The sequence below is a fragment of the Ziziphus jujuba genome, chromosome 11 (assembly GCF_031755915.1).
Source record: "Ziziphus jujuba cultivar Dongzao chromosome 11, ASM3175591v1".
Classification (NCBI taxonomy): domain Eukaryota; kingdom Viridiplantae; phylum Streptophyta; class Magnoliopsida; order Rosales; family Rhamnaceae; genus Ziziphus; species Ziziphus jujuba.
The window spans coordinates 24,741,258-24,759,631 of NC_083389.1; the positions used below are offsets into that span (position 1 = coordinate 24,741,258).

Genomic DNA, 18,374 nt, shown 5'->3' on the forward strand with positions numbered 1-18,374 from the left:
AATCTACCGAAAAGAAAGTTCAATTTGAGACTTATATAGGAAAAGGAGTTAAAAGTTTGCTAAGGCCACAAGATTATCATCGTGCACAATTTCCATATCATAAGCTTGGACAATATTATGAGGATGACATCATTTATATATTTAATCCAGGTTGAACATCAAAAGGATGAAGTCAAGCTAATGACTTTAAACAAGCGCTCTTGGGAGGCAACCCAAGTTTCTTTCTTTATCTTATATTTGTCTATTTATTTTAGTTGTTTCTAGTTGTTTTCTTGTTTTTAGGTTGTTTTGATGTGTTTTGTCTGAGTTTTTGCAAGGTTTTTAAGATGTTTAGGTGTAAAAGAGCAAAAGACGAATGTTGACAATTTCAAATCTAAAGGTAGGTTTTTGGAGTATAACCACCTTGAATATGCATTGGAGTACATCAAATTGTATGGATACATGCCCTTCTTTTTGGCCACATGGTGTGTAGGGAAAATGCAACATGTAGGTTTTTCTCAAGTTTTCACATTACGAGGAACGTTCCATGTCTTCAAAGGGGAGTATTCTTTACCTTTTATTTACTTTTTCTTTATTTTATGTTTTTCACAATGAGGACATTGTTCATTTTAAGTTTGGGGGTGAAAAGCATGCTTTGCATCTTTTAAATCTTGTCCATTTAAGTGTTTTTATAAGTTCTCAAAAATGTTAGTTTTAGTTTTTATTTTCCTTCATTATTATTAAAATAAAAAAAAATTTGTGGTGTTTTCTTAAGTACTTTAATGAGTCAATGATAAGACTATGATTGAAAATAAATTGGTTTTTAGATTGTGGATTTGCTTTTCTGCATGCTTAAATACTTGAAATTATATTCACATGTTATTACTTTCAATAAATTTTGAGCACATAATCAATAATGCATAATTAAGATTGTGTTTTGAAGAAGGTTTGCATGAATTAGAGTACTTTATTATTAATTGAACTCTAGAACTTGCTTGATTATTGCTTGAAGCGAAATACTAGGTGAATGCATTACTAAGAACATGATTTAGGCCATCTTTGTTTAAGTTTGAGCCTTTCAAGCCAACCTAATACATTATCTTCCACTAGTACCTTATTTGAGCCTTTAGGATGCATAAAGATATATTAAAGCCTTTTCTTCATTAAAGCACATTTACTTATCCTTTTTGAGCCTTAAATTTCTTTTTCCTACCTTGAACATACTACAAAGAGAGCTTTAATTGAATTGATATGAATATATGCTTGTGAGTTTCTTTGAGTGTTGAAAAAGAAAAAAATGAAAAAAAAGAAAAATAAATAAATAAAGTTTGGAGGTTAAGTATTTGGTGAATTTGGCTCTAGTATGCATTTTTGTGTAAATTGGAGGTTTGAATGTGCAATAAGAAGAAAAATAAGTTTGGGGGTTTAGTGGAAAAGAAAGAAAAAGAAATAAAGAAAGAATATGTGTGATTTGAAGAATGTATGCACAATAAAAAGGAGAAAAAGGATATTGAAATTGAAGTTAAAATAAGAAAAGAAGTTCTAATAAAGAAACAAATTTTAAAAGTAATTTATTCATTGATATTTAATTTTAGCTTTCTTTCTTTGATTTATTATATCCTATCCTTTTCTTTCTTTAGCCTTATCCATTAGCCTTAACAATAGAAACCATGAAGTCCTAATGATTTAAGGTGGTGCATTATCCTACATTAGTGGAGAGTGATAATTAAGTCAAGCATATGGTAGTTCATACGTTATTATCAATCTCTAATTCTTGTAAATTTATTCAAGCATATGATAATTAAGTGTATAAATTGATTTCCACACACACACATTGGAAGTATCATATATGTTGGATAGAATATAAGGTATTGAGTTACATAATTACTTTGAAACCATTTGAAAAGTCATATGTTATACAATCTTTGAGGCAACTCATTAAAGTATCTTATGTTCTTTAAAAGATTGATTTTTCTTATTCTTCTTCATTGCTAGGGACTAGCAAATCTTAAGTTTGGGGGTATTTGTTAGGTCTAAAATATTGATGATTTAATACCATATTTATAGCTTAATATTTGTTAGTTTGTGTTAATTTGTTATGGAAAGATACTTAATTATGTATTTTTCTTAATCTAGGTAAAAGAGGAAGAATTTTAAGAAAACAACCATAAAGATGGATTCCTTGGGTCGAATTATGGTGGGAAGCAAGATTTGAGCTCGAACAGACTAAGCATTAAAAAGATTCCAAAAGGATACCTTGAAGATTCCATAAAGATTCTATCGAGAATTTCATGGTAGAAGTGGATGTCATATGAATCATCACGATCTGAGGATTTCAAATGTCTCGTTATTTTTGGATTTCGAGGTGCGAGTAAAGAGTTATCATCATTTAAAGTTTACAATTTATAAAAAATAATATTCTAGATAAATCTCCACCATTGATCAAAAGAAGGAATCAAGGCAATTTGCGGACCAAGATAAAAACAAGTGGCAATAATTGGTTAATTTATCATTAATGAGGCACATGTCATGTCACATACTTCATTAAGGGTAAATTAGACTAATTAACTATTTTTTTTAGGAGGAATTAGATAAAAGGAAAGTAGTAGAGAGCAAGTAATATACAGTTTCATTTTTACACATGAAATTCGTCCAACCCTTTTCATGGCCTAAAAAAGGTATTTTCCAAGACTCCCACATTGAAAATAAAGAGAGAAAAAGATTTCCAAGGTCCTATATATATAGCCCCCACCACATTGAAGGAAGATATACAAGTTTAGAGAGTTATTTAAGAGCTTTTAGGAGGCTTAAATAGAAACAAACCAAATTTTGGGAGTTTCTAAGATTCTCTTAAGGGTTCTAGGATTTTAAAGTTTTAGAGTTTAGAAGATCAATTGGAGAGCTTGGAGGAGGCAAAGTTTTAGAGTTTAGAAGATCAATTGGAGAGCTTGGAGGAGGCAGAGAGACGTGGGCTTGCTTGGAGAAGAAGGCTACGACTTTGAGAGCTCTTGGAGGAGAATTTCTTCAATAGTTTTTATTCTCTTTTCCTTTCTCTTTAATTGTGAATCTTATTATTTTTAATAATTATGGATGTTGAAATTATTTTTACCATGAACTAATTTTCATAGCTAGGGCTATGATGTAGCCCTAACTATGAAGGTTTAATTATTTTAATATATGTTGAGTTTTATTTAATTAGTAATATGTTTTGTTAATAAATCATTGGTATACTTAATGCTTTTATAGGCCGGAAGGAATGAATGATTTTAATAATATTTGAGCTTGGAAAAGGATAATATTATGGATCTCCAATGATTTACATGAATGCATAATTGATTGGAAAATAGTTATGTCTCATGCCATATTATTTGCTTAATCTATGCTTGATGAATTTGCATGATTTAATTTATAGGCCGGAATGAATAAATTAGGTTATGTGAATATTATCAATTGTGAGTGGAAACTACTTTTGATTAATTTTGTGATTAAGTGTGGTTAACAAAATTACTAGTTAATTAAATTCACATATTTAAGTAATTAAATTGGAATACGTAGTGGTGAAATCAAATGTCCTAGTATTCATAATTATTCAATTCTCTCTCTTACTTGAAATTGATCTAATTTTAATTGATTGCTTTTGTTTAATTTAGTTTATTTAGTTTTCAATTACCATTTTAAATTTTCGTTCAAATATTATCAAAACCTAATTATCTTTGGTACTTAATACTTAATCCCTTGGGTACGACAACCCTATTTTTCCACTTTATTACTTGAAAACGATTCGTGCACTTGCGAGTTGATTTTACACATCATGCTTCAATTTTAAAATTGTTTGCTTCAATGGGTGGTCTCCTTATGCAAGACAAATCACCAACTTTCTTGTGAGTGGCATACTCGCATATGGGCAAATCATCTTCTCTTTGGTTGGCCATTGCACCTTCTTGAGTTCCTTGGTCTGTACGTATCCAAGGTTGAAAATAACGCAATAATACAAAGAAGTGGGCCTGCTTATAAGTATCTCTCTCTCTTTTTTCTTCTTCTTCTTCTTCTCTTCTTCTTTTTTTTTTTTTAAATAATTTAAATTTAAATTTTATTTTATTTTTTTAACCAATCACTGTCTCTCATGATAACGATCCCAACTCCCAAATTATCAATGGGAAGCTCAGCAGCTTTTCACCTTCACTAGATCAATCAGTGGGAATTGGGAGGTGCTATTTATATGAAAAACATTCATTACATAATTATATTGAGCTAGCTTATTGGACGGTAGGACAACCAATTTGTTAATCAAATTAATTTTTTTAATACCATAGTCAATAATATAATCTGAATAAAAATTTCCCTTCCATGTTCTAACAATCAAAAAATAAAAAACAAACTATATGACTTTGTAAATAGTTCCTTACGTTTTATATATAACAAAGCTTTTACACGATGATAATATTATCCTAAATTTTATAATTGCAGCAATTGAATATGTTTAATTGATTTGTCTATTCTTAGAACAAGTTTAAAATGGATGATATTTCAAAAAATAACTATGTAAATATATATAGATATATATATATAGTTATATATTTTATGATAAGTTGAAATAAATAAATATTACAAAAAAAAGTTGAGATAAAAGAAAATATTTTAGTTAGTACTCAACAAATCGGTATATTTACGACTGATCGAGCACTTTTACCTTTATTTATGTTATCAAAATATGAATTTGAAAATGGAATTTGAAATAATTTATAATTTTAAAAAAAATCTTTATATTTACTGCCCATTGTGGGACCCACTGTCAATAAGATAAGGAATCGCCAGCTGACCCGCAAAACCCGAGCACACGTGGGGACAAAGCTAAAATTCTTTACACAACTACCATTCGTATAGGTCGTACTACCATTCATATAGGTTGTACGTACGACACGTCGCGTTTTTCCTTAATACGAATCACAGTTGGTTAATGATTTATTTAAAAAACCAGAATAAAAATGTTTTCCAGATTTGATTTGCACATGGTAATCAACTCCACGAGATGGTTCGGGCTTCAGGGGGAGGCATTTTCTAATTCCTCCACATATTCATTTTTCCCAGCAAAATCTAATCTCTATAAACTTCATCATCACTTTGGAGGCCAAGAAAAGAAAACAACAAATCAAAGCCGTCCATGATGACACTGCAAAACGACACAGTATCGTCCCTGCGAAGCTCCTATGACCTTTACCAGCTTCTTCTCGCTTTTAGGGACGCTTCCACCACCATCACCACCAGCATGGATTTGTCCTGGTTGGTGGACTTCCTCAAGGGCATGGTGAAACCGGTGGCCGCTACGTCGGTGGTGCTCTTGGCCGTGGCTTTGTCTTTCCTGCAAAAGTTGGGTTTGGAGGGTGAGATGGTTTACTCCATTGTTAGAGCTTTTCTTCAGCTCTCTGTTATTGGGTTTGTCCTGGAGTTCATCTTCAATCAGAATAATGGCGGATGGATTATTCTGGCTTACCTTTTCATGGTTTGTCATTTAGATACTTTTTTCTCCTCCAGTTTTCATATATTTTTTCTATATAGAAAAATGTAAAATAATCAACTTTGAATCGATCCGCAGGTCTCTGTTGCCGGTTATACAGCCGGAAAAAGAGCTAAACATGTTCCACGAGGAAAATATATTGCCGGAGTTTCAATCCTTGCCGGAACAGCGTTGACCATGGTTTTTCTAGTTTTGCTTAAAGTGTTCCCTTTCACTCCACGCTATATCATTCCCGTTGCCGGCATGATGGTCGGGAATGCGATGACCGTAACAGGGGTGACCATGAAAAGACTCCGGGATGATATCAGAGCCCAAACGAATCTGGTAAAGTTTTTTCCTAAACTAATTAAGCATTTGAACACTTTCATTTTGTTTGTCTATTAAAGGCGCGATTGATCCATCTTGGTGTGGTTTTTTCAGGTGGAGACAGCACTGGCTTTAGGAGCAACTCCCAGACAAGCAACGGCTCAGCAGGTGAAAAGGGCGTTGGTGCTTGCTCTTTCTCCAGTACTAGATAATGCGAAAACTGTTGGCCTGATATCACTTCCCGGCGCCATGACAGGAATGATAATGGGAGGAGCTTCACCATTGGAGGCCATTCAATTGCAGATCGTGGTGATGAACTTTCTTATCGGTGCATCAACGGTAAGTAGCATCTTATCAACGTATCTTTGCTGGCCTGCCTTCTTCACCAATGCTTTCCAGTTGGAAAGTAAAGTCTTCTCTTCAGAATGAAGCTTTAGGGACCATGTGATTCAGAGCATTGGATCTATATAAAGTATTGATCTTACATGATTTTGTATGTGGAACATTCTTGATTGTAAGAGTGATCATTGAAATTTCCTTCTGGATGTTCTAGTTCTAAAGATATGATGTAAAGGGTTAGCAATATTACCAAAAGATATATAAGATGATTGGTCCATAAGGAAATTAAAGTGGAGAATATATTTAAGGTTGTACACGTAAAACATTTGCGCATAACGATCAAATCGGTAGTCAAGGTAAGTAAATATAAAAATCAAAAAACAATTGAATATAGTCTCTCGGATTTTAATCTTATAAAATGTATATATAACTTTGCAAACAGCCCCGAAAAACATGATAGATTGGGACCTAAAGACGCCACATATACCGAGTTATAACTATGGCACTATAACAAAATAATCTTAAAGGGTTATTGTCATTGGAAAAAAATGCCATAAAACACAGAATTATGTCGGTTTTTTTTTTTTTTTTTTTATGGCATTTATATTTTTTTAAGTCCTTTTTTTAAAATGCCGCAAAAGAATTTACAGCATTTTTACCAATGCCATTAAGCTTTTGGGCCACAAAAGAAATGTCACTTTAATAAATGCCATAAAATATTTTTTTACAGCAGCTTTATTAATCACGTAACTACTTTTATGACATTTTTACAACTCTTTTATGACATTTACAAATTCCACATTATTTATGACACTTTCGAAGCCACAATTTTGCTCATATCAACAATTAGAAATTCTCGAAATATATGTATTTTTTCATTTGTATTCTTATTATCCACAACAAAGACATAAATAAATAATTTCAAAGCGCAATATATATAAAAATCAATTGATTAATCTTAATAGTCAAATTACAAACCATAATAGGTCAAAACATCCTACATTGAAGAAACTATTTACAGAAATGTCTTAAATGCACCACTATAGCGTTTCACATTTTTCATATTTTCAATTTGTGAACTCCAAATGCTTCATTAATCATCCTCTAGATTAGTCATAACCTCGTCCTCTTTGCATGTCATAACCTGGTCCTCTCTGTAGATCATATCCAGGCCTCTGTGCATCATGCATACTTCTCTCTGTGCATCATAGTTCGGTCCTCTTTGTACATCATACCCAGGTCCCTCTGTACATCATACTGTATCCCCTTTGCGAATCATATATAGGGCCCACAGATGCATCATAACCAGGAACCATTATTGCTTCATAGCCAGTCCATGGAGGAGCTGGCCAGGATTGAGCTCCAACAGAAGGAGTGCCACCAGCTGCACCAGCACTAACATCTGCACCAGCACTAACAGTTGGGAGAGGACCGTATCCCTATATTACAAAATGCAGAAAGTAACAGCTACTCTTACTTTCTCCATGAAACACAGCTAAAAGTGCTCTGTCTTTCATTTTAAAACATACAATGCTTGTGCAACTCCTACCAATCCAAGTGGAGGACATTGAACAATTGTAAAGAACATAGGCATGTAAAGGTATAGTCTCACAATATGAAATTTCAACATTTATAAATTATCCATGAAAGCTAGTCCAACATTCTTACATACATGGGAACCAAAATCAAGCATGCAAAAGTAAAAGCTAATAGACATTTCTCTATCTTTAAATTTCAGTCTCACAGTGTTAAGACATCTCAGTTTCATTTCAGGATGGAATTCTTACAATTAAGTTCAGTTATTCACATATCAATTAAATACAATATATTTTGAGGGCAACCAATTCAAAGGACATTAAGTAGAGGATTAAACAGGATATAAAAAGTCAAAAAGCAGCACGATTTAAATAAATAACTTTATCATGTTCTATTTGCATATCCTTCTATATCCTTCACAGCAATATTGCAACCAAAAAGATGGAAGATGACGAACCTGGGGACCACCATAGCCATCTTTATAAGCATTTTGTCCTACAGGATGCCAAAAAGTGCCATCCTCACGTTTCCAGGGGTGCTACCATAGGGCCTGCCTGCATTAATATAACAACCAATGAGCCTCCTATGATGTCAAAGACAATCAAGGGAGACGAAGAAATGTAAACATAAATATACCAGTTCTTCTACCAACATTAGAAGTACTCAGTAACTCTGCCTGGAGTTTCTCCACTTCTCATGTCATGCATGGTCATATAGTTCTTCTCCATCAGCTGAAATGACTCAAGGTGATCATTGTATAATTTCTTTTCATAATCATAAGTAGCTCTGCATGGTCAAAAGAAAGACAATCATGGCTTTTTCCAAATTTGAAACCAAACCAGTCAAAACTCAAAAGAGAAATATAAGGTATGAAGTGAGTCAAGAAGACAATGAAAGCTCTATGGCAGTGACATTAACTAAGTGCACCCTCTCTCAGTATCAAACTACATTTATAAGAAAAAGCCAAATTTCCAGGATGCACACGGAAGTCTAATGGGAAAAGAAACAGTACCTTGGGTATCATGGGCATGCCCTTGAGTCCCCAGTTTGGCAGGGAACCTGACCCTAAGAATCCAATAACTTTTTGGGTCAAATGGTGAACATAACCACACAAGTGAAGCAGCAAAAAATATAATGTGAATAGAATCATATTAAACAAGGAAAATAAAAAGCTATTTCACCATATAACCAAGAAAACAAGCCTTCTGCTTCAGGCATTTCAGATTGAGGAACAAATACCTGTCCATGCATTCTTCATTACTTTCTCAAGGTGGAAATGCAATTCTCTGTATCTGTTTATCTACGAACAAGATAAAAATGCAATAGATATTCAATGGGGATAAATAAAAACTATGAACAAACACTTTTTATGGATATATGTGTCTGTGTGCAGAACAAAGTCGAAATAAATATAACATTTGAAAGGTGTCAAACAAGTGAAATAAATAAGAGAACAAACTACCACCATACTGTCCATATTAAAGAACATAAAACCTATTTAAAAAGCCATTCAACACAGGATCGATTGTTTGGAAGGTTCAAAGAATTTATTTGATCCCGTGTCTTGCAAGACCATATGAAAAGCATAGTTGCAACCATAAATAAAGAATAGTACACAGAAGAAAACAAAATGTTCATAAAGTCTCCATGCTATGCCAATTAGCCGCTTCCTACAATATCCATACCCGATTTTAAGGGAAACAGATCAAAACATTGCTCAAAGAAACAGAACTAGGAACCAAGTTTCAAAGAGCATGACAATTGAAATGTAATATAAGAAACATGTGATGAGAAAACAAGCTGTTCGTTTTCATCGGAATAAAAAAGAAAAAAAAAAAAAAAAAGCAGATTTATAATACCAGTATATTTAGAAGCCAATTTGAACAAAGCACAGAGAAAGATTTTTAATACCAGCTGATTTCGAAGTCAATTTGAACAAAGCATTTCTCTCAAGAAATTTGAAAAAATTCCAGAAGCAAATAGAGGTTTTACCGATAGTTGAGGTAGCATGGAAATACATTTCCATGAAATCCAATTGACGATGATAATTTCCTTTGAATGGATATATTTCCGATAAGGAACTTCCGAGGAGGAACGGCAAATTGTAGCATTTCTGATGAATCAAATTTATGAGGAATCGCCGGAGTTGTCGGGGTCTCCGGAACCGAGGGAGTCACCGGAAATAATCGCCGGAGACTGACGCTTGGGGTAGAGAAGTGAATGATAGGAGTTAAGAAATTTTGGTTAGGGTAGGAGAAAAATGAGAGAGAGACAGGGATTGTCCAGAATTATATTCTGTTTATTTATTTTATTTTATTTTTCCGTTTATATGCAGGCCTTTATTATTATTATTGTTATTTTTTATTTTGTTTTGCTAAATATGCAAACTTTAAATATATACATATATATTTTGTCAACGTAGACGTTTTATTTGGATTTTTAGTTATTCATTGCTGTCTAACACTGTTGCAGAGTAAAAAATGTCACAACTGAAATCTGTTAATTTTTGGTTATCTACACTTTTCTTTCTTTTTTTTTTTTTTTTTTTTTTTTTTTAGGTAACAAAAATGTATGTATTAAATCATCAGTCAAAAAAATGTTTGGAAGGAAAGAGTAAATCGTACGTCCTACAAAATCCTACAAAATATGTTTGGAATAAATCATTAGTTAAAAAATGCAATTAATCTTTTAATTTAAGAAAGGAGGAGTAATGCTCATGCCAGGAATATCTTTCACATATATTTCCTTCGATTTCCTCTAAATAAAATCCTTGTATATTATGACTTCTCTAGTTAAGTATTCAATCGTAGCATTGCCAATTATGCCTTCTTTGTTATTTTTCATGAAAATGTTCCCAAATTTTGATCTCCACATAATCTGGTTGTAGTATAGTCTAGGGGCCCTAGAAATTTAATATGAGTTCCTGTGGCATTTGAAAACTTTTTTTTTTTTTTTCTTTTGAAAATTTGATCCAATACCCACAAAAAGAAATGGATAATGATATTTACCTTTTCCTTTTCAGTGTTTTTTTTTTTTTAATTTACCCATTTAATTTCAATTTTATTCCCAATAAAAATAAAAAGTTACTTTGTTTTCTTTTCCTCTTCTTCCGAGACACTCCACAATCCCAATGGGAAAAAACCTTCCCAGCATTCCTTTGTTCTTTTTTCCCTAACAAAACTCATAATCTCGTTAAAAACAAAACCTCATGCTCCACCTTTGGTCCTCTCCTTTATTTTCCTCCATGAAAAAACATTCTTTATCTCTCCTTGCAAACATGTGAAAGATGTTTCCGCAAAATAATAATTCAAACACCGTACAAACCTACATCGACTCATACTTAAACTCGTATTATATTAGTCTGGATCTCAATTAAGTTCAAGTTTTTATATGAAAACCTTAACCCCTAACCAACCTATGATTAGAAATCTTGGTATAATAAAGACGCTACAATAGGTTATTTACATTTCCCATATGTTGCCTTTGATTGGAACAAAGAGAAAATGCCAAATCAACTAAATACAGTAAAGCCAGCGGCAAATACAGCAAAACCGGCCAACTATTCCCTCTATGTGCAAATGCCCATTATGATTGCTTTTAATTCTGCCTTGGTTTGATTTCATGACCTTTTAATAATATTCACTGAATCCATGAAGTGTTGGAACCATTTCTTGCTGTCCGGAGTCCAAATTTGTACTAAAACAGCTTTCCGGGTCCGTAACGGCTTACACCACTTGGTTGCTTAAAACATACTTTGTATCTTTGGGTATGGACAAACCCTTTTGAGAATTGATAACTCCTTGAATAAAGACAGCTAGGTTTTCCTTAAATCTCCTAGCTTGAGCCCTAGTGATTGATCCGGTCTTCATCCATAATGGATCAGCACCCAAGCGGGTTGTCGGTTGTTCGAGTTCGAGCGGATTCTCATCATTCTCCTCCTCTTGAAAATGATTTATCCTCAAATCAAAATCTTTACCTACAACAAAAGGAGATAAATCAGCAACATTAAATGTAGCACTAACATTATACTCACCTAACAAGTCAAGTTTGTAAGTATTGTCATTGATCCATTCTAAGACTTGAAAAGATCCATTCTCTCGTGGCATAAGCTTTGAATTTTGTTGTTCTGGGAACCTTTTATTTCTTAAGTGCAACCAAACCAAATCTCTTGGGTCAAACACTATCACAACAAATCCTAGAAATACCAATTTATCTTTATAGAAATCACATTTTTTAAAGTTAGCAAATAACTTCTCTCAAATTTGAAAATTTTCTTTCTCAAATTTTCAAATTTTCACTAAGTAAAGCTCTCAACAATGCAGATAAAGTTCTATATAACAAAAACATCTTTAAATGAGCATCTTTATAAATCATGAGCAGAAAATGGTTCTTTCATAATCGCTTTATTTACATCTCCAAAACTAAGATAGAAATTTTTATTTTCCTTTTCTTTTCTTTCTTTTTCTTTCCCATTCACGGAGTCCACTTTCCCACTCTCACTTTTTGCTTTTTTAGTTTTCTTCACACTCTCGGGTTTTGCTCTCTCTTTTCCACTCACGGCTTTCTCTCTTCTTTTTTTTCCCTCAATTTTGAGTTTAGGACACTTACCTGGTTGGTCATGTTCAGCTTTGCCCCCTTGGATAGGTGTTGAAGCCGTGGGTGCCACACTAGTTCTTTCTTTGAGCTTTTCGACCTCCCTCCTTTGTTGTATTTGAAGTTGGTCTCTAAATACCTCCTTAAAAGTCAATGGTTCCAGCTTGACCTTTTTATCTTTAAATCTAAAAACAATAGCATTCTCTCAACCATAATGTATAGTATCTTTATCAAATTGTCATGGTGTACCTAATAAAATACGTTCGACATGCATAGGCACAACATCACACAAAACAACATCCACATATTTATCTATGCTAAATTTTACTTTGACTTGTTTGTTTACTTTCATTTCTCCACTATCATTAAGACATTATAATCTATATGGTTCGGGATGTTTAATGGTTGGTAAGCCTAATTTTTCCACCACAACATTGCTAATTACACTTGCACAACTTCCACTATCAATTACGATGTTACAAATCTTACTTTGGATTTCACAATGAGTGTGGAAGATGTTCTCTCTTTGTAATTGGTCCTCATCTTTATACATGGTCAAGACTTGAGTGTGGAATATGTTCTCTCTTTGTAATTGATCTTCATCTTTGTACATGGTCAAGACTTTCCTAGTCACCAAGCTTAATTCGGCAATTGAAGCATTTAGGGTCTCGGCTTCATCTTCAATTTCTTCCTCTTCTTGCTCGGTTTCACCCCACTTTCTTCAATTTTGGATTCTAACTCACCATTACCTTTCAACACCATGATTCTCCTATTCAGACATTGACTAGTGATGTATCTTTTTCCGTGGCATTTAAAACACACAATATCATGAGTTCTAGAAAGTTTAGGATTTGATTTACCTTCATTCCTTAGTGCTTGGATAGATTCAGCTTTAGCCTCCCTTTTTGGCCGATTGGTGCTTTCATCACCTAGTTTCAATTTTTGCTTGTTGTCACACGTGGGATTGCTTCTCCAAGCACTTGGATTTGATCTCCCACTATTTTATATTCCTCCAAGCCATGTACTTGTGCCCCTCCTCTTGAGTTGATTCTCAAGTTTGATAGCCACATGCAACATCTTTTCCAATTCCACATATTGTTGTAATTCCAATTGATTGGCTATCTCTCGAATCAACCCACTTAGAAACCGTGCCATGGTTGCTTCTCTATCTTCATTCATGCTCAATCTCATCATGAGCATCTCCATATCCTTGTAATAATCTTCCACAGTCCTATTTCCTTGAGATAAAGATTGTAACCTTTGATGTAGGCTATGGTAATGAGTCGGTACAAATCGTCGTGGCTCCTTTCATTTGTCGCCAAGTAGTAATCAATTCATCACCTACTCTTATTTGGGTACTTTGCTCATTTGTCAACCATTGGAGTGCATAATGATCAAATTCCATAGCCACCAATTTCTTAGCCTCCGAATAGTTATGACAATCGAATATTATCTCTATTCACTCCCCCCACTCTAGGTAACCTTCCGGATCATTTTTTTCCATGAAAGCTGGTATGTTGACCTTAATATTTCCAAGATCATTATCCTCTTCCCTTGCTGGTCTCCCATGGTTTTGCCTTCCTTGGAGAGCATAGATGTCTTCAAAATCCTCTTCTAAATTATCTCCATAGTTACCTCCTTCAAAATCCCCCCTATGGCATCCATGACCTCCTCGACCTCGACCTTGGCCACCAAAAAATTCTTGCCTCAAATTCGGCCCACCTTGTGAAGTCTCTTACCTATCCATCATTTGATCTAATGGTCAAAATGAGTATTCATCCGCTGTAATTGCTCCAAGACCACCATCATGTCCGTATGCTCATCTCCACTCCTCGTAGCTCGAGAATCACCCTTGAATCCTACGGATTCCTCTTCATTAATTCTCAATGAGATATCTCTTACTCCTCTTCTCATCTTTGAATCTGCCATGTTAGTAAATATATTGTAAAAATAAAATAAATCATCACCAAATTCACTCCCTCACATATTTCACTCAAATAAAGTCTCGACACTAGTGTTTGCACACTAGTTTCAGCTTTTACCATCTTTTAAGCTCACACGCTCTTTTCTTTTTCCACTCAAAGAATTATATTAAAGTACTAATTAAAACACACACAAAATAGCAACTAGATCATGAGTTTGTTTTAATTAAACTTATCAACAAAACAGCAACTAAAACAAACAAATATCGATCAGAATGAAAATACCTATTCTCAACTTGTCTAAGTTAAAATAACGTAAATCAACAAGCAAATTTTTGGAATAAAATAAAAGCTGTCCAGAATATGAATGAACCAATAATTCAAGGATAAAATATAGAGAAAGAAATTCAAACACGAACAAGAATAAAATTGAAAAAAAATATAGACTAGTTACTGGTTGTTGTTCTTTGTAATTCAAGTTTTTTATATCAAATCCTTTAACTACTTTAATCCAAATAGTTTTAGCACGCAAAATTCAAATATCCAGTAGCAAGATTGAATTTCCAGTAACTCCAAATATTGAATAAATAAGCAACAACTCATAAGCTCCAACAAATTTCCAGTAAACAAATTTGAACTCCAAATTTAACAAAGACCAAACTTCTACAATTTTTTTTATTCACTTTTCCTCTCCTTCTTTTTTTTTTTTTTTTTAACTCAGAATAAAATTGCAATTCCAACACCAAAATTCCACCAAAACCCAAGACCACACTACAATATTAACAAATTGCATAATTTTTAGCTTTTATGTAATATCCTTTCAAAACTCTCTTTTTTTTTTTTTTTGGGAACATATGAATGCAACTAATTAAGATTAAAATAGCAAAGAAAAATCAACAATAAACCAAATTAACAAGAACAATGATGAATAGCAACCAACAAACTAGGAAGCAAAATTACGGTAAAACAAGGAACCTAATTTAACTAGGAAAAATATATATATATATATATATATATATTTTAAATGCAGAACGTGTGTGAGATGGACGCAACCTTAACCTAATGTCAAAATTATAAAACAACACAAAAATAAATAAAACAAATAGGATATATCAATCCTGAACAAAATCTTAGCTCTAATTCCAAATGATACGAACCTAGGTCGACTCGCGCTTAAACCCGTATTATATTAGCTTGGATCTCAATTAAGTTCAAGTTCTTATGGAAAAATCTTAATCCCTAACCAACCTATAATTAGAAACCTTGGTATAATGAAGACGCCACAATAGGTTATGGAAGCCCTATTGATAAGTTAAAACTAAAACACTCACTCTCTAGTGGTGTTTTAGGTGTTCAAAGAGAAATAAAAGAATTCTATCTCACAATTAATTTTCTGAATAATATTAAAGGTGTGTTCTCATTGAAAAATAAGTCCTTAAATAGGCTAAAATCACAAAGCAATAAACCCTAATTTAGCTAGGTAAAATCGGCCATGAGATAAGGAAACAATGGGTTGGTCGAAATTCACCTAATTTCCTAAACTAATTTGGATTAATTAATTCCTTTATTTTGAATTCGGAATTAATTAATTTACAATGGAAATAATAAAATAATAAATTTTCTAAGTTGATTTTTCCAGCAAATAAATAAATAAAAACCAAATAAAAGACTAATTTCCTAAAACAAAAAGTCAAACTCAAATTAGGAAACTAGTTGACTAGTTTAACTACTAAACAAACTTTGACCAATTTTCAGGTTGTAAAGGCCCCAAATTAGCTTCCATATGCCATGTAGGATGACAAATAGGTTTATTTATGATTCTCATACATTGCCCGTGATTGGAACAAAGAGAAAATGCCGAATTAACAAAATATAGTAAAGCCAGCGGCAAATACAGCAAAATCAGCCAACTATTCCCTCTATGTGCAAACGCCCATTGTGGTTGATTTTGATTCTACCTTGGCTTGATTCCATGAACTCTTAATAATATTTACTGAATCCATGAAGCGTTGGAAACATTTCTTGCTTCCCGGAGTCCAAATTTGTACTAAAACAGCTTTCCGGATTCGTAACGGCTTCCACCACTTGGGTGCTTAAAACAGGCTTTGTATCTTTGGGTATGAATAAGTGCTTTTGAGAATTGATAACTCCATAAATAAATGTATCCAGATTGTTCTTAAATCTCTTAGCTTGAGCCCTAATGATTAACCTGGTCTTCATCTTCATCCGTAATGGATCAACACCCCAGCGGGTTGCCGATTGTGTGGGTTCGAGCGGATTCTCATCATCTTACTTATGGAAGCCCATCTTATCCAAAATGCTTCAATACACCAACAATTTTAATGCTCTAAATTGGTTACCCTCAAATCATGGTGTCTTGCTTCAATTGTGCTATTCTCACCTTTGGACCTCACGCCGTCTACTATTGTTCCATGCCCCTGTATGTCTTTCTTTCTCTTTACTTTTTTATTTTGTCCTCTTTTTTTTTGGTACTATAATTCTAGACTACCATTTTCCTGTTGTATATCTCTTATCAGATCTACTCTTATTTTCAGCTTCCTTTTTATTCTATCATTAATTCTACTCTTCTTTGAGGAAACCCATTTATATATATATCACTTGCAAAGATCTTAATTCGTTCCATTAGGTGTTCCTAGATGAATGATTATTCTTAGTTTTCTCGTAACTAAATAATAATGAATGTTTTTTAGTTTCACTCTTGAAGGGTATAGGCCTTTTTTTATGTTTTTAAATTTTAAACAGGGAGAATAATATTCAGGACAGTTTCCTAATAAGTACTTTTTCAGTGTTTATGGAGTTCTATTTATTCTTTAGTTGGATGGAATAGTTACTTGTATTTTACAAAAATAGCAAGTGAAGATAATGTGACTGTGCTCACTCAGACTCTTGTGATTCAAATGCCTCCTCCTGTAAATCATACAGAGAGATCAAAGAAGTTCAAAGGAGCACATTTTAAGAGGTGGCAATAGAAGATGTTGTTCCACCTGATGACACTGAATCTTGCGCGTTTCTTGACTAAGGACGCACCACCAAGTAATGAAGAGAGTTATAAAGAGACACCCATGGCAATGGATGTGTGGAAGCAGTTCGATTATTTATGTCAGAATTATGTCTTAAATGGCCTATATGATGATTTGTATGGAGTCAACTGTGGCACGAAGACAGCAAAGGGGCTGTGGAAAACTTTGGACCGCAAATACAAAACTAAGAATGTGGGTTCCAGAAAGTTCGATGTAGGCCCATTCTTGGACTACGTGATGGTGGATTTCAAGCCATTAATATGTCAAATACATCAGTTGTAAGTGCTTATTCCAAAACTTCTTACTGAAGGGATGGTAATTAATGAAGCCTTTCAAGTAGCTATTATGATTGAGAAGCTACCTCCTAGTTGGAAAGACTTTAAGAATTATATAAAATACAAGAGAAAGAAAATGGATATGGAGGCCCTTGTTGGCAAGCTTCGTTTTGAACATGATAATAGGAGATTTGATAAAAGGTCTTTGAGGGTTAAGATGAAGGCCAATATTGTGGAGCATGATCAAAGCTCCAAGAATAAGAAGAAAATTGGAAAAGATTCCAGGTTGGAGCCTAAAGGAGGGATCTCCAAGAAAGCCAAGTTTCAAGGTAAATGTTGTAACTGTGACAAGATGGGTCATAGAGTGGCAAAATGCAAGTTGCCGGAAAGGAAGAAGAACAAAGAGGCATAGATGATGGAACAAATCATTTAATAGGTTAACGATATTGACCTTAGTACCGTTGTCTTTGAAATGAAATTGGTGGTATCAAATCCTAGAAAGTGGTGGATTGATACTGGTGCAACCCGCCACGTATGTTCAGACAAGAACTTGTTCACTTCCTTCAAACCAAATAAAAATGGGGAGAAGTTGTTCATGGGCAATTTTGCCACGCTAGAAATCTAAAGGGAGGGTAAAGTAGTTCTGAAAATGATCTCTGAAAAGGATCTGATTCTGAATAATGTGTTGTGTGTTCCGAACATTCTTAAGAATCTGGTATATGGATCGCTACTAAGCAAACATAGTTTTCGCTTTATAATGTATTCAAACAAGGTTATTTTGTCCAAGTATGGTATGTTTGTGGGAAAAGGGCTATGTAGTGTATGGTTTATCTAAGTTGAATCTAATGACTGTAAAGCCAAAAGATAT

The 18,374-nt window shown here is 33.5% G+C and overlaps 2 protein-coding genes and 1 long non-coding RNA gene across 4 annotated transcripts; 2 read left to right on the forward strand and 1 right to left on the reverse strand.

Annotated features, from left to right (window-relative positions):
• Positions 1–4,968: 4,968 nt before the first annotated feature.
• On the forward strand, positions 4,969–6,439 carry LOC107434018 (protein ALUMINUM SENSITIVE 3). The gene is made up of 3 exons (XM_016045427.4): positions 4,969–5,479; positions 5,573–5,818; positions 5,915–6,439. Exons 1-3 carry the CDS (start codon positions 5,141–5,143, stop codon positions 6,227–6,229), a joined length of 900 nt encoding a protein of 299 aa, XP_015900913.3. The 5' UTR covers positions 4,969–5,140; the 3' UTR covers positions 6,230–6,439.
• A 616-nt stretch (positions 6,440–7,055) lies between these two features.
• Positions 7,056–9,987, reverse strand: LOC107434021 (uncharacterized). Of its 2 annotated transcripts, XR_003053451.3 has the most exons (6): positions 9,668–9,987; positions 8,915–8,975; positions 8,688–8,740; positions 8,312–8,461; positions 8,133–8,229; positions 7,056–7,578 (listed from the first exon to the last, which is right to left on the reverse strand). It is a non-coding gene; the product is annotated as an uncharacterized LOC107434021 (long non-coding RNA). The 2 variants fall into 2 exon arrangements; XR_009634907.1 differs by having other exon boundaries at positions 7,056–8,229.
• Positions 9,988–17,273: 7,286 nt separating this feature from the next.
• Positions 17,274–17,918, forward strand: LOC132800037 (uncharacterized). The gene is made up of 2 exons (XM_060812936.1): positions 17,274–17,493; positions 17,542–17,918. Exons 1-2 carry the CDS (start codon positions 17,274–17,276, stop codon positions 17,916–17,918), a joined length of 597 nt encoding a protein of 198 aa, XP_060668919.1.
• The last annotated feature ends 456 nt before the right edge of the window (positions 17,919–18,374 follow it).